Genomic DNA, 16,289 nt, shown 5'->3' with positions numbered 1-16,289 from the left:
AAATAGTGCCAATAAAGTACACACTACTCATAATTTCATCTATATAAAGGCTGTTTAGTATTCAGTGTATAAACTGAGATCTACACTGAACAAAAATCGGGATGGGGAATTAATTTCCATGGAGCTTTATGAAAGACAGTACACTTCTAAAACATATCTGAAAACAGGTATCTTTTTTGGGGGGGTGGGGTCTGGTCGTGGGCCTGAACTCTGGGCCTGGGCGCTGTCCCTCAGCTCTTTAGCTCAAGGCTAGCGCTCTACCACTTGAGCCACAGTGCCACTTCCGGGTTTTTTCTTTTTTGCTTATGTGGTGCTGAGGAATCGAACCCAGGGCCTCAGGCATGCAAGGCAAGCGCTCTACCACTGAGCCAACTTCTCAGCCCCTGAAAACAGGTATCTTAAGTCTAGGCAATAGGAACACCAGCCCAGAATGAAGGAGATAGAAGAGAGGAAAACTTTTTTTTTTTTTGGGGGGGGGGGAGGGGGGGAGGAGTCTGTCATGCAGCTTGAAATCTGGGCCCGGGCCTGTCCCTGAGCCCTTCAACTCAAGGCGAGTACTCTACCACTTGAGCCACAGCACTACTTCTGGTTTTCTGATGGTTAACTGAAGATAAGAGTCTCACTGACTTTCCTGCCTCGGCTGGCTTTGAACCGGCTGGCTTTGAACCGTAATCCTCAGATCTCAGCCTCCTGAGTAGCTAGGATTATAGTGTGGGCCAGCAGTGCCTGGTGAGAGGAAACCTTTTTAAATGACAATAAGATAAAGATGAATGTTTAGCTGGGCGCTGGTGGCTCACGCCTGTAATCCTAGCTACTCAGGAGGCTGAGATCTGAGGATCGCGGTTCAAAGCCAGCCCGGGCAAGAGAGACCGTGAGACTCCTATCTCCAATAAACCACCAGAAAACCGGAAGTGGTGCTGTAGCTCAAGTGGTAGAGCGCTCGCCTTGAGCTGAGGGACAGCGCCCAGGCCCAGAGTTCAAGCCCCACAACCGACCAAAAAAAAAACAAAAAACAAAAAAAAAAGATGAATGTTTACTAACCCAGACACCGAGGACAAGCATTGGAGAACCCATACACAATTTATAAAGTTAAAATTCATACTTATTCTGAGAATTACATCAGCTATAATGTTTACAAAGCTCCTAAGACTTACCCTCCAAAGATAGTCTAATCCTATCAACTCCAAATCATCCATCATATAGGCTCTCCTTTTTGCTACTAGTTTTCCTTCTCGACAATTCACAGCTTTGAAGAATCGTTCAAAACATTTCATTCCATTTTCAGTTAATAGGGAAGGATCAAGCTGAAGCACATTACTTTCAAAGAAGTCCTTATTAATATCAGGATCTAAGTCTGGTTCATCCCCCATCAATTTGGAATACCATTTAAAACAGGCTTCACGATCACAAAGGTAAACTGCATTCTCAGCTAAGCATTTCCATATTTGTTTTGCCTGGGGAGCACATAGCCACAGTTGGCCATCCTTCAACAAAAATCTTGGAAAAACAAAAAATTAGCAATTAGATTTACATAACTTATCCTAAAAGGCAATCTATATATGTATGAAATACATTAAAACATATAAATTTTTTGGTACCTGTCCTGGGGCTTGCATTCAAGGCCTGGGCACTGTCCCTGAGCTTTTCTGGCTCAAGGGTAGCACTCTACCACTTGAGCCAAGAGTCCCATGGACTTTTGTGCTGGGTTGGCTTCAAACTGTAATGGTCAGCTCTCAGCTTCCCGAATAGCTAGGCATTACAGGCTGAGCCACTAGTACTCACCATTACCCACTAGTAGTCTTAACAATTACATTTTTTTTTTTGGTCAGTCGTGGAGCTTGAACTCTGGGCCTGAGCGCTGTCCCTCAGCTCTTCAGCTCAGGACAAGTGCGCTACCACTTGAGCTACAGCGCCACTTCCAGTTTTCTGGTGGTTTACTGGAGTTAAGAGTTTCATGGACTTTCCTGCCCAGGCTGGCTATGAACTGTGATCCTCAGATCTCAGCCTCCTGAGTAGCTATTATACAGGCTTGAGCCTCTGGCACCAGGCAACAATTACATTTTTAACCACAGATAAAAAGATAGTGTTACTTATTTCAAAAGAACCTATTTCTCACCTTTGATCTGGTATTAAAAATACTGGCTATTAGTTTACTCAACAACCCTACATGAAGGCGCCAATTTTATATAAACCCTATGGAACTGGCTAGCTGAATTCAAATAGTCTTTGAAACTAGTCATTCTGAAAATATGGTTGATAGGTAGTAATACCTCTTGCATACTAATCTAGAAATAAGAAAATAGGACTGATGGATTCGCTTTTTCCAGGCTGGCTTTGAACTACAATTCATATCTCAACCTCCTAAGTAGCTAAGATTGATTACAGGTGTGAGATACTCATGCCTATTCAGTTATTTTTAAAAAAGACAAACTTCTTCAAATGAAAAATCCCACTAGGAAATATTGCTTTTTTGGTATGTGGCTTCACTGGAAAATGAGGTATTTAACTGAATGTCTTTCACAGGTAACACATTGAGAGTTATTTAAATTCTGATACTTTCTTTTTTTCTTGTCAGTTTTGGGGCTTGAACTCAGTTTGGGTGCTGTCCCTGAACTCTTTCTATCAAGGCTAGATCTCTACCACTTTGAGCCTCAGTATCACTTCTGGTTTTCTGGTGGTTAATTGGAGATAAGAGTCTTATGGACTTTCCTGCCTGGGACTGGCTTTGAACCATGATCCTCAGATCTCAGCTTCCGGAGTAGCTGGGATTACAGGCATAAGTCACTGTCGCCCAGCAATTCTGATACTTTTTAATGATCGATTATTCATCAGTCAGTACCTGACACATTAAATACAATTTCTTATGTATGATTTAGACATTTTATACCAATCATCAACAGGATGTTTATCAATTATTCAGTGATGTTCTTTAGGGCTTTATTTTGTGGCGGTTGTCCATTAAAATCAGACAATTAAGGTGAATTCCACTGTGAGAAAAACTATAGTCTATTTCGTTAGCTTCCAATTTTTTTCTTTTAGCATGCACCATTTACCCTGTCCTGCCATGTCTAAGACAAAGAAAATACCTCAACTTTATTCTGAATAACTTAAAATCTAATTTTTAGCTATCATAATGGTGGCTGCATGTTCAGCTACAGAATAAGGTGCTTGTACTTAATATTAGTAGTTCCCTTTCAACTTCAAAATGTTTTAGGATCTAATGTTTTAGGGAATTTGATATTTTCGTAACATTTTGGACCTTAATAAGGGTTAACATTTGGTTCTAACAATCCTGTCCCACCTCTAACCTATTAATCTATAGAGAAGGAAATAGGTCTAGTGTGATAAAATGGAATTGCTTTTCCAGGCTGGCTTTGAACTGCAATCCTCAGAGCTCAGCCTGGCTGGGATTACAGGCATGAGATACCCATGTGTGTTCAGTTTTTTTTTCTAAAGACAAAAGAAACTGCTCCAAGTGAAAAATCTCATTGGAAATAGGATATATAAAAGCAGAGTTGGTCAGCAAACCAAAGGGATAGAACACATGCAAACATCAGTAACAACAGTTCACTAGGATAGCATTTTTCAATCTAGAGAGGCAGCCCCTTCTATTCAGGTCGTTGAAAAACAAACATAAAAACCACTTTAAACAAATGCCACTTTTCTTAAAATCTGCTAGAGAACTTTTCTCAGGTTAAAATCATTATGTAATTAAAAATTTCCCAATTAACAAGCACAGAGTTCAATAAAACATAACTAACAGGGAAAATTCTCTAGAACCTGGTTCAAAATAACAACTGCAATAGGTTTTCCTGCAGTATTAGTAGTCTTGGCAGTTGTTAGCAGGCATGTGACAATAATAAACTCTTGCATATGACATGTTTTGAATTCATAGGATACCTTTCCATCATCAAAAGCACTTTCCAAATATTCTAAAAGGATAATAATTAAAATTAAATATCATTGAGCAAATCCAGCTTTGGACATTTCACTTTGGCTTAATAGAATGAACCTCATCAGAAAAATGGTAATTAATAATATGATTTAGAACTGCCTTTTACAGCCATTGTTAACACAAAGACTATTATATAGGACTCAAGAGAATGATGGAAAAGGTGATATTAATCAAGTTGTACTATACTCCTAAACTGAGACGTTGAATTGAAACTCCTTTTACAACTACTACAAAAAAAAAAAAGAAAATGACCACCAACAAAGACATAGCTATATAGAAAATTCATTCTGTATTCCTTATCTGTGTCTTAAAGAACACAAGAGGTAGATAAAACAAACCTAAGGAAGTTAAGCCGTTCTTGGACTTCTTGAACATGACTGTATCTACTTCCCAGCCTGACAGTTTGTGGGTCATAGTCTTCATGATCTGCAAATTAAGAAAAACCATGCATTACACTCTCAAAATAAATGTAAACATCAGAATCTTATGGCCTTCCATCTCTATTCATCAATTTTTGCTTCATAAAATCTGAAGCAATTATGAAACACACATTTAAATAGTTAAAAGAACTACAATATATGCCAAGACAGACAAAAAACATTTTCTTGCAAATCTAAAAGTGATAGTAGTAAAATTTAATCCTTAAGAAAGTAGCGACCTGGGGGGCTGGGAAGGTGGCTCAGTGGTAGAGTGCTTGCCTTGCATGCATGAGGCCCTAGGTTCAATTCCTCAGAACCACATAAGCAAAAAGAAAAAAGCCGGAAGTGGCGCTGTGGCTCAAGTGGTAGAGCGCTAGCCTTGAGCTGAAGAGCTGAGGGACAGTGCCCAGGCCCAGAGTTCAGGCCCCACGACCGGACCCCCCCCCTAAAAAAAATAAGTAACAACCAGGGGCTGGGAAGGTGGCTCAGTGGCAGAGCACTTGCTTTGCATGCATGAGGCCCTGGGTTCCATTCCTCAGCACCACATAATCAGAAAAAAAAAAAGCCGGAAGTGGCGCTGTGGCTCAAGTGGTAGAGTGCTAGCCCTGAGCTGAAGAGCTGAGGGACAGCACCCAGGCCCAGAGTTCAGGCCCACGACTGGACCCTCAAAAAGAAAGTAACGACCAAACAGTACAAACTGACAGGGCTCCCCAAGCAGAGTGGAAAATAAAACAACAACTAAAAAAGTCAAGTGCAGAAGGAAAACATTGAGTAAAGAGCCTTGAAATGCTAGGTTACTAGAGTTTAGATTACATAGATATGGAAGCAAAATTGGATCATAAACCAATAAACACAATTCATAAAACCAACTATCTTACATCTTTTTCTTTTAATATATATATTTTTTTTGGTCAGTCATGAGGCTTGAACTCTGGGCCTGGGCACTATCCCTGTGCTCTTCAGCTCAAGGAGAGTGCTCTACCGCTTGAGCCACAGCTCCACTTCCGGTTTTCTAGTGGTTTATTGGAGAGAAGAGTTTCACGGACTTTCATGCCCAGGCTGGCTTTGAACCGCAATCCTCAGATCTCAGCCTCCTGAGTAGCTAGGATTACAGGCGTGAGCCACTGGCGCCCAGCTACCTTATATCTTTAAAAATAATAATTAGCTGTGTGCTTGTGGTTTATGCCTGTAATCCTAGCAACTCAGGAAGCTGAGATCTGAGAATCGCTGTTTGAAGTCAGTGTGGGCAGAAAAACCCTCATGACACTTATCACCAATTAACCACTCAAAAACTGGAAGTGGAGCTGTGGCTCAAAGTGGTAGAGTGCAAGCCTAGAGCAAAGGAGCTTAGGGACAGTGTCCAGGCCTTGAGTTCAAGCCCCACAACCGACAAAATTAATTAATTAAAATCATTAACTACTGTGAAGAGATTACTGTTATTTTCCACAGCTCAATTTATCTTTAAATACATACCTCTACCATACAGTCTCATGCTTTCCATGTAAGTTGCAAGGTTTTCTGCTACCAAAGTAACTAGGGCATGATTGTGCTGAAGTTGATTGATTAAGTCATGGCGATAAAATACATGGGGACTTCGCTGAGTTTGACTGAAACGAGAAGAACTTAACAATATAATTAGGCAATTAAACTGTTGTAATCAAGAGTTCACACTAACTACTCAGTTACTAATTAAAAATTCAGAACCATTTACTTTTAGTAACATTATTATTCAAAGAAATTAATCAATACATCACAAGACAGATTTTTATTACTTTACCAAAAAACCAATATCAGTATTTTCTGACATTAGAGTACACTTGTCATAGGAGTGTATTTACTTATTGACTTCTACATCTATACAGTACTAGTACCAGAACACTTGTGTTAAATTACATGCTTAAGAGTTACAAAATAGAAAATTCTTTGTGAAGAGAAGCAAATATCAGGGCACTTGGTTGGTGAAGTTTGTCAACAGTATCACCAAAAAGATACCTAAGTTCCTTTCCAAACTGCTGTGCCACATTCACTGAAACAAATTAATGTTCAGATCCACTACTAATACTCTATTGAAGAGAAGAAGAGTACTCTTAATGGCAGACATCTGCAGGCAATCAACAAGAAGGACAGGAGAAGCATATATGTCTGTCCCACCAAGTTCCTAATGATTTTTCTCTTCTCAGTGCATGCATGGCCTGAACTATATCTAGCATTTTGTTAGTTAATTGAAGATGAGTCTTGTAGTCTTTTCTATCTGTGCAGGCCTCAAACCTCAATCCTTCAGATCTCAGTGTCTGGAGCAGCTAGGATTACAGGTGTAAGCCACTGTTGCCTGACTATACCTTGCCATTTTCAATCATTTAAACGTTATTCCAGTCTAACTTGCTAGAAACAAGAGAGCTCTAAATCAATACTCTAAAAGTGGCATTTCATTTTGATTCTAATAGTTATCATTTAATATTGTGGCTTACTTCTTCATGAATAAAACAAAGGAAGTGGTTATGGTAAAGGATTGTTTTGTTCTAACTTCTCTCTTAGGCTCCTGTCACTGCACAATTTTTTTCCTTCAAATTTTGCTTTTACTAAAAAGCTATTTCTTTTCAACAAAATACACAATTGTAAAGTATCAAAATTACCTCCATTTAAGTCTTACCTCAAATTTTGAGGTGCTTCACCAAATAAACTACAAATTTCTCTAATTTGTTTCAGTGCAGGAATAACCCATTTGTCATTTGTGCGAAGTTCTTCTATGAAGCGGTCTATCCATTGGATCTTCTGTGTGTCCCGGTCCTTGAAACAAATCATTGAAATAATTTATAGTGATTAATAGGATAATTCTGCTTTTAGGTTATTTACAGAATTGTAAGCTTTAACTTTACATTTACTATCTAAACTCCAAAAAGTAAAGCACTATCATAAATGTTTAATATACTTTAAGTTTGCTGGATGGTACTCTGTTTTACACACACACACACACACTTTTTCCTATTTCCTGGAGTACATTTTGATAAATATTATTTTATAGAATCAGATGTTTATCCAGTATTTTAAGATTTTACCATATTTCAGAAAGTAGCATTAACATCTTGACTGTTTACTGTCTAGGAAATTCTATTATTTGCTTTATTTCTATAGATTTCCTTTCCTATGAAGAAAAAGTCACAGGAAGTAAGCAAAGCAGAATATCCTACCTGGGAGCAACTGTAATCTAGTATTTTTATGTGGGCACTAAGAGCCAGGTCCATGATATCTACAGGCACATCATCACTGTGGGCCAGATTCCACAGAAGGTTCAACACTTTGTGTGCCATCACACCATCTTTATCATCTTCTGCAAGACGACGAATCAACTCAAGTAACTTTTCACGTTGCTTTTTACTTGCATTTGTCCAACTGGCCTGGAAAAAAATTTAAATGATGATGACTATTCACGTTTGCTCATCTCCTTTTGTCTTTCTGGTGATGTTGCCAGTACTGGGGATTAAACTGAGGGCCTCAAAGTCCTAGTTTTTTCACTCAATGATGGTATTCTATCATGAGTCATAGAACAACTGATAGAGGATTGTGGTTTGAAGCCAGCCTGGGCAGAAAAGCCTGTGAGACTTTTACCATCAATTAACCACCAAAAAGCTGGAGATGAAGTTGTAGCTCAAATTGCAGAGAGCTAGCCCTAAGCAAAAGAGCTCAAGGAAGCCGGGCGCTGGTGGCTCACACCTGTAATCCTAGCTACTCAGGAGGCTGAGATCTGAGGATTGCGGTTCAAAGCCAGCCTGGGCATGAAAGTTCGTGAAACTCTTCTCTCCAATAAACCACCAGAAAACCAGCAGTGGCACTGTAGCTCAAGTGGTAGAGCGCTAGCCTTGAGCTGATGAGCTGAAGAGCTGAGGGACAGCGCCCAGGCCCAGAGTTCAAGGCCCACGACTGACAAAGAAAAGAGCTCAAGGACAGTGGCCAGGCAGTGACTTCAAGCTCAAATACTGGCACACACAGAAACAGAAGCAGAGATAGACATACCACATGGTAATGATTGCACTATGTTAATTACCTTAAAGCAATCAAAAAGATGATCAAGTTGTTCGGGAGAAAAATCCCATGCCAATTTTGCCAGGAGATCATGAACATTCTTCACAATGGCTTCATGTTTTCCTGCCTATCAAGAAACAAAGAAAACCATAGAATACTATAATTTGAGTAACAGAAAAGTAGTATACATTGACTGATGACAAGTTATTTCTATCTCTTTCACTTACTGTACAACAAAGTACCTGATACTGTGTTTTAAATATAAAATGTGGTGACTCCATTTCTGAATATACATGGTTAATATAAACTTTGGCAATTCATTTAAACTTTTACTACAGTTTACTACATTTAACATACTGATTTTATTTATTTATTTTTGCTGGTCCTAGGACTTGACCTCTGAGTCCAGGTGCTGCCGCCTCTGAGCTTTTGTGCTCAAGGCTAGCACTCTATTACTTGAGCTCCACTTCTGGCTTTGACCCACAATCCTCAGATATCAGCCTCCTGAGTAGCTAAGATTACAGGCATGAGCTACTGGTGCTCTGTGGCAATATAGCAGTCTAATGATACTGTTCCAAAACTGGAGCCTTAATCACTAAAAAGCAAAATCAACTATTTTTTTACATATATATAGTAACTTAGAACTCACTGCTAAGTGACCCTAGATATAAATCTATCATTCACATAACCAAAGGATTTATACATTCTACAGGAACTGCTGGGCACCAGTGGCTCACGCCTATAATCCTAGCTACTCAGGAGGCTGAGATATGAGGATCGTGGTTCAAAGCCAGCCCGGGCAGGAAAGTCTGTGAGACTCTTATCTCCAATAAACCACCACAGAAAACCGGAAGTGGCACTGTAGCTCAAGTGGTAGAGTGCTAGCCTTGAGCTGAAGAGCTGAGGGACAGGGCTCAGGCCCACAGTTCAGGCCCCACGACTGACAAAACAAAACATTCTACAGGAACTTAGAACTCACCAATGCTGTCTAAATAATCCTAAATACAAATCTATCATCTGCATAATGAAAGGATTTATGTATTTTCCAACTCAAACATTTCAAACAGGTTACTAATTATTCTGAAAAGTTATAGGTCCTTGGTGATAGTCATTATAGATCTTTATAAAGATATTGAAGAGGTTTTCATTAGAGGTATACAAAGAAATCAATTATAGATGTCTTCCACACTTTTAATGAACATTCCCTCATTCATTGCAGTACTAATGATCAAACACAGGGACCTTAGGCATGCTAGGCAAGCATTCTTATTGTACTACATCTTCAGTCTGTGGTTTTGTAACTCAAGATATCCTTAAATAGCTCAGGCTGGCCTTGATCAGTGCTCTCCTGCCACCACCACACTCACCCATGTATGTACCTATTTCTATTCTGATTCCAGACTCGTCTCCACCTCACCGTCCTCTTGTCTCTCCTCCTGAGTGTTAGGATCACAGGCATGTGCCACTATGCATAGAGATTATTTTATTTTAAAAAATTTTGTTTGCGGGGCTGGGAAGATGGCTCAGTGGTAGAGCACTTGCCTTGAATGCCTGAGGCCCTGGGTTCAATTCCTCAGCACCATATAAGCAAAAAGAAAAAAGCCGGAAGTGGCGCTGTGGCTCAAGTGGTAGAACATTAGCCTTAAGCTGAAGAGCTGAGGGACAGTGCCCAGGCCCAGAGTTCAGGCCCCACGACCAGACCCAAAATAAAAACTTTGTTTGCTACAAACTACTTTTCCCAAATACAAATAATAAAAAATACAAATAATAAAGAATATTTTTATCTTAAAATATATTACTGGACATTTCTTGAAATTTCCTGACAGGATTTCTGTAATATAACAAAATTAATTTCAAAATCAAATAACAGGCCTATATCTCATTTCATGATGACTTGGTTTAGTTTTAGTAGTTTATTTAAGAAACAAAATAACTTCCATATTAACTTACCTGTGCTGCCCAGATATTATCAAGATCTTGCAAGGTCAGTGCTTTTTCTTTGATGACAAAACGAAGAATCTTCTCTAGCTTCTCTACATACTGTGGTTGATGAAGACTATCTCGCAAAACTATGGATAATATATTGTTCTGCTGTATCCACTCCTGAATTTTTAAAAAAGCAAATAATTCAAAATCAGTCTACTAAAACAATGAAGCTTTTAAAAAATTGTATGTATACACTATTAAACAATGTAAGTAGGAATTCTAAAACACATTTAGGAAATACAAATACATTAATATAGTATATTTGTGTTGCTGTAATAAGAAAATTTGATATTGAAGTTTTCACTTTCAGAAATGCTCTTAAGTTAGAAATATTGATATTATTTAAAAAAGCAGTATTTACTCAGAAAAGCAAGTGTAAAAATCAGTATGGTTTAGGCAGGGTAGGTACAGGACCAATTTTAGGATTTTTGGATTCCTTACACAAATTTCACAACTTTTACTTACAACAACAAATTTACGATTATGAAAAACAACAAAAAGGTAGTAATCCACACTGCATCAAACTTTCTTTTCTAATTTATTGTTGTGCCAGTACTGGAGCTTGAATTCAGGGTCTAGTGCTTTCTCCTGGCTTTTTTGCTTAAGGATATATACGTCTTTTCACTTCAGCTTTTATACGTCTTTTCAGCTTTTGGCTTGTTAACCGAAGATAAAGAGTCTCAGAGGCTTTTCTGCCAAGGCTGGCTTCAAATGACAATTTCCAGATCTCAGACTCCCAAGTAGTTTACAGGTATGAGAGCCATGAGCACACAGCCAGTACAAAACTTTCTGAGGCCTATCGAAGTGCCAGTGGCTCATGCCTTCAATCCTAGCCACTTGTGAAGCTGAGCTTCAGAGGCTCCTTTGTGAGGCTGAATTTCAGAGAGTCCCTTTCTCAAGGAAGAGCTGTGCACCTGGTATCTTAGTTAAGACAAAATCTGCCTGATATAGGGCAGATTTCCTGTGCATTTGAGCAGGAAGCAAGACACTAGCAAACATCAGGGCTGGAGGTATGGCTCAATGGTTAGGAGTATCTGCCTAGCAAGTCCAGGAAAAGTCAGGTCTAAAATGCGCTACAGAAGTAAACTTTTCAGCTGATGAAGGATGAGATTTTAAAAATTTTAATCCATTGCAGATACTGCTCTAAAATATAATAAAAATGGCAACTGCCACTTTGTGGCTCAGCACTGTCCTTGAGTCTTTTTGCTCAAGGCTAGCATTTTATTACTTGAGTCACAGCTCCACTTCTGGCTTTTTGCTGGTTAATTGTAAATAAGAGTCTCATGGACTTGCCTGCTAGTGCTGGCTTCGAACCACGATCCTCAGATCTCAGCCTCATGAGTAGCTAGAATTACAGGCATGAACCACCAGAACCCGATTGATTGCCACATTTTTACATTAAAAATTCATACTCATTTAATGCCATTTTCTATACTGTCTGAACCTGGCAACAGTTCAAGGACCAGTACCAGGGTTCTCCAAATACTTTTCTTCTTGGTGTTGGAGATAAAATGCAGGGCTATGCTAAGCCCTCAGCCCTTCCAAAACCTTTTATTTCATTCAAATTAATGTTTCTTCTACTAACTGAGAGATCCTTAAGGATATAGGTCCTCTATGGATGTCCCTTCAGGAATGTCATACAGTATACATGAAAAAAAAAAAAGTTCTAGGAGCTAGACATGCTGGTGGCTCACACCTGTAATCCTAGCTATCAGGAGGCTGAGCTCTTAGGGTTGCAGTTCAAAGGCAGCCTGGGCAGAAGTCCAAGAGACTCTTGTCTCCAACCAACCACTCAGAAAAGGTGCTGTGGCTCAACTGATAATAAAGTACTAGCCTTGAGTGAAGGAGCCCAGGGATAGCATCCAGGCCTTAAGTTCAAAGTCCCACAACCAACCAAAAAATAAAAAACAAAAACAAAAAAAGTTTTATGATTTCTACAATGTATAAAATATCAGTAGTTGGGGCTGGGAAGGTGGCTCCGTGGTAGAGCACTTGCCTTGCATGCTCGAGGCCCTGGGTTCAATTCCTCAGCACCACATAAGAAAAAAGCCAGAAGTGGTGCTGTGGCTCAAGTGGTAGAGCGCTAGCCTTGAGCTGAAGAGCTGAGGGACAGTGCTCAGGTGCAGAGTTCAGGCCCCAGTACCGGACCCAAAAAAAAAAAAAAAAAAAAAAAACTATTTACTTCTGATATATTTTTTTTTTTTGGGTCCGGTAGTGGGGCCTGAACTCTGGGCCTGAGCGCTGTCCCTCAGCTCTTCAGCTCAAGGCTAGCGCTCTACCACTTGAGCCACAGCGCCACTTCCGGCTTTTTTCTTTTTGCTTATATGGTGCTGAGGAATGGAACCCAGGGCCTCATGCATGCAAGGCAAGCACTCTACCACGGAGCCACCTTCCCAGCCCCAGTAGTAAATAGTTTTATGAATGTACAAGATCAAAATAATATAAACCTAAGTGCTTTAAAAATAGAATTCTCAAAGTCAAGAAAACAAGTAATTCATGTAGCTCTTATTTCAGTAGTAATCATTCTTGCTTTAAAACCTTCAATTAGAATTAGGCAAATGAACAACCCATTTCATTCACGCCCAGATCCAGATCACTTTCAATAGAAACTTCTTCAACAAGTTAATTAAAGTATTTTGCAACACCACATTAAGAGTTAAGTTTATCTGAGACATGCTAAGTTAATGGCACCATTACAAAATTTTAAAGTGTTATTATATAAAGTTCTCAGGACACCTTTCAATTCAAGAGTTTAATTTAAAATATTAATATTAACAATTTTAGCTAGAGTTATTCTAAATTTTGTGTTAAGTAGATTCTCACTATTAAAAAGAAACAACCAAAAGACTTACTGCCATTCGTTCAGCTGTGAGCCACTCTTCCTCCTCTGGATTACCATGACGATGGGTATAGTATGATACACTGGATATCACCTTATTAACTTCATTCAGTGCATTCATCTTTCCATTGAAAGAAGAAATTTGCAATAATCTATAAGAGAAATTTAGTGATAAGTATGATCCTAAAATTTACATATGTAATTATTTCCACAGATAAATAACTCACCTAAGTATCATTTTTAACCTAAATATTTCTAGATTTTTTACAGTTTCCTCTTGTCCTGGAACTCTTGAAGCTAAATTCTTTAAAGATTTAATAATCATTGAAAGGGCATCATTTTTGGCTTCATTCTTTGCTTCTTTTTTCAGTTCTTCATCAGTTAAGTTTTCTAAAAATTGTGGAACCATTTCTATTATTGGAAGAAAGTATTTTTTCACGGTATGAAGAGTTAGAAACTCATAGCACTGTCCAAATGGTCTGAAATAAAAGATATGAAATAAGAGAATGCCTCAGTTTTTCACCAAGAAATAGTTTCTGAAAAAAAAGTTTCTGTAGTATGATGAATGTTCATTTTTGAATTATAACTTACTTAATAAGGGCTGCTATTATCTGAACATTTAATGCTGATCCATTTATAAAACGATCATGCAACATCTGGAACCCAGTTAATGTGCCAAATTTGTTGAGAAGATCCACTAACCAACCCTGAAATATAATGAATAAAGTTAGCTTCTGCTGTTAGGGCAATAAACTACTATCTTGATAAATACTAGAAATAGTAAATTCAATAAAGCCAATTATGTTAATCTTTGAAAAGGTCTCAAACAGTAATTCCCCTGTGAGATAGAAGCCATTTAAGTTGTGAGGCACAGCTCAATTTATATCAACAGAGGTGAGGAACAGGAATTAAAAGCTATGCTTTTCTTTTAACGATCCCACTATAAGAGAATTAAGTGTCTTCTACTTACCAGAAAATACCTTGCATAAAAGCAGTTCAAATAATAAGTCAACAAAAAGATTAGTACTCCCAAATTCATTTTTTTTGTAAATTTTTTTCTACGAATACTATAATCTTAATCTCTAATATCAAACTGTAATTAAAAAGTAACAGGGCTACAGGGTTAGCTCAAGAACAGCACTTGCCTAGCTAGCAAGCTCAAGGCTCTGAGTTCAAACTCCAGTACTACCAAAAACAATCCCACCCCTCAACTCTTGTGGTGGAATGAGGATGTAGTGCAGTTTAAGGACATGGGTTCAAACCTCACTACCACCTACAATAAACCAAACTAAAAGAATATAACCTTGGGGCTGGGAAGGTGGCTCAGTGGTAGAGCACTTGCTTGCCTTGCATGCATGAGGCCCTGGGTTCAATTCCTCAGCACCACATAAGCAAAAAGAAAAAAGCCAGAAGTGGTGCTGTGGCTCAAGTGGTAGAGTGCTAGCCTTGAGCTGAAGAGCTGAGGGACAGCGCCCAGGCCCAGAGTTCAGGCCCCACAACCGGACCCAAAAAAATAAAAATAAAAATAAAAGAATATAACCTTACTAATCCCTGGTACTAATAGCTGGTATTTCTAACTAGAACAGACTGATACTTTCGATGATTTATATTAAGTTTACTCATATTTAGTTTGTCCCATAAATGTCTTTCAACTTAAGTCAAAGAAACTGCTCAGAGTATAGCATAGTTGAGAGAGGTAACAGTTCTATACCTAAAAGAATGTCTATATACAATTAAAGTCAATTAAAAGGTTGGTAAGAACAAGAAAAAGGTTGGTAAGGATCAAATAGATCTAAAATGTAATGTACCTAATATGACCTTTTATATCTTGCTGCCTCCTTAGGTGGCCACATTTCAGAAGCCACTGAGGGGAAAAATGGAGAAAAACACCATTTATCTATTAAGCCTTAAGTAAAAACAATTTTGGTTGTTAATGTTTGAATTTTTGTTAAATTTGTATTTTTATTTGATTTTAAAAGGTTAATTGAAAATAACTAAAACTCTTTAGTACTTGGCTCACCAGATTTCTTTTGGGATTCAGCAGTTATAACTTTTAAATAGTACATGCTCATTATATATTTTACTTCTTCAGTAAAAAGAATGAGATTGGGCTGATAGAAAGCTAAGTATTCTGTGTATATCAAATAATGAATATACACAGTAAAGAATTAGTTGAATCTTTTCATATTTCTTTAATTATAATATGTTTATGTAATTAGAAGTACTAAAAAATATTACCAATGCTTCAAACTAAAATGCAGCTAAATAAACTGGCTCACCAGCGGCAAATAAGGGTCTTCTTTATCTGGTTCTAAGTTGTCAAGACTTGAGAGGACTGACCAGGAGCCCTAGATAGAAAAATTCAAATGGGCTGGGTGCCAGTGGATCATGTTTGTAATCATAGCTACTCAGATCGACACCGGCCTGGGCAAGAAAGTCCATCAGTTTCTAACCTCCAAAGTCACAATCACCAAAGTCACAAGTGGAGCTGTGGCCACTGGTAGAGTGTCAGTCTTAAGCAGAAAAACTGGGACAGCACTCAGGCCTTAAGTTCAAGACAGTACCAGCATACATTCACAGGGCCTGGGCACTGTCACCAAGAGGCTCTTTGTACTCATGGCTAGTGCTCTATCAAGTGAGCCACAGCCCCACTTCCAGTTTTTGAGTGGTTTGTTGGAGATAAGAGTCTCCCAAGGACTTTTCTGCCCAGGCTGGTTTGAACTGAGATCCTCTGATCTCAGCCTCCTGAGTAGCAAGGATTACAGGCATGAGCCACTGGTGCCCGGCTATGCTGTTCTTTTAATGTAGTTTTAAGTATAATATTACTACAAGATCTTATTTTAAAAGATAGCATGTGAATTTTACCTCAGACTATTTATTTAACTAAATTAAGTTTTAACTACATGCAAAACGCCTATATAGTTTCACTTAAACATCTTCAAAGACCCTGGGGGGAGAGGGGAGTTTCTCAAAGATAAACTACAACAGTTCTGATCAAACTCTACATAACATGATCTGTAAGGCAATTTATTGTTCAAAAAGTTTACTTGTATCAGCTATCTTTTATTAT

General features: G+C 38.4%; 1 protein-coding gene across 5 annotated transcripts in view; it reads right to left on the bottom strand.

Moving 5' to 3' along the window:
- Nucleotides 1–16,289, bottom strand: part of Usp9x (ubiquitin specific peptidase 9 X-linked) — a 117,889-nt gene that overhangs the window by 57,703 nt on the left and 43,897 nt on the right. For 3 of the 5 annotated variants that reach the window (XM_042683610.1, XM_042683609.1, XM_042683612.1), the window contains 10 exons: nucleotides 13,811–13,926; nucleotides 13,447–13,698; nucleotides 13,233–13,371; nucleotides 10,345–10,497; nucleotides 8,417–8,521; nucleotides 7,563–7,769; nucleotides 7,025–7,161; nucleotides 5,848–5,996; nucleotides 4,294–4,381; nucleotides 1,155–1,497 (listed from right to left, as the gene is read on the bottom strand). In XM_042683610.1, coding sequence (XP_042539544.1) covers nucleotides 1,155–1,497; nucleotides 4,294–4,381; nucleotides 5,848–5,996; nucleotides 7,025–7,161; nucleotides 7,563–7,769; nucleotides 8,417–8,521; nucleotides 10,345–10,497; nucleotides 13,233–13,371; nucleotides 13,447–13,698; nucleotides 13,811–13,926 — 1,689 coding nt within the window. The remainder of the gene's footprint in view (nucleotides 1–1,154; nucleotides 1,498–4,293; nucleotides 4,382–5,847; nucleotides 5,997–7,024; nucleotides 7,162–7,562; nucleotides 7,770–8,416; nucleotides 8,522–10,344; nucleotides 10,498–13,232; nucleotides 13,372–13,446; nucleotides 13,699–13,810; nucleotides 13,927–16,289) is intronic. The other 2 variants (XM_042683611.1, XM_042683613.1) reach the window with 1 other exon arrangement.

This window comes from Dipodomys spectabilis, unplaced genomic scaffold (assembly GCF_019054845.1).
Source record: "Dipodomys spectabilis isolate Male_0828 unplaced genomic scaffold, ASM1905484v1 ptg000082l, whole genome shotgun sequence".
Taxonomy (NCBI): domain Eukaryota; kingdom Metazoa; phylum Chordata; class Mammalia; order Rodentia; family Heteromyidae; genus Dipodomys; species Dipodomys spectabilis.
This window is presented reverse-complemented; position numbering and strand designations above follow the sequence as displayed.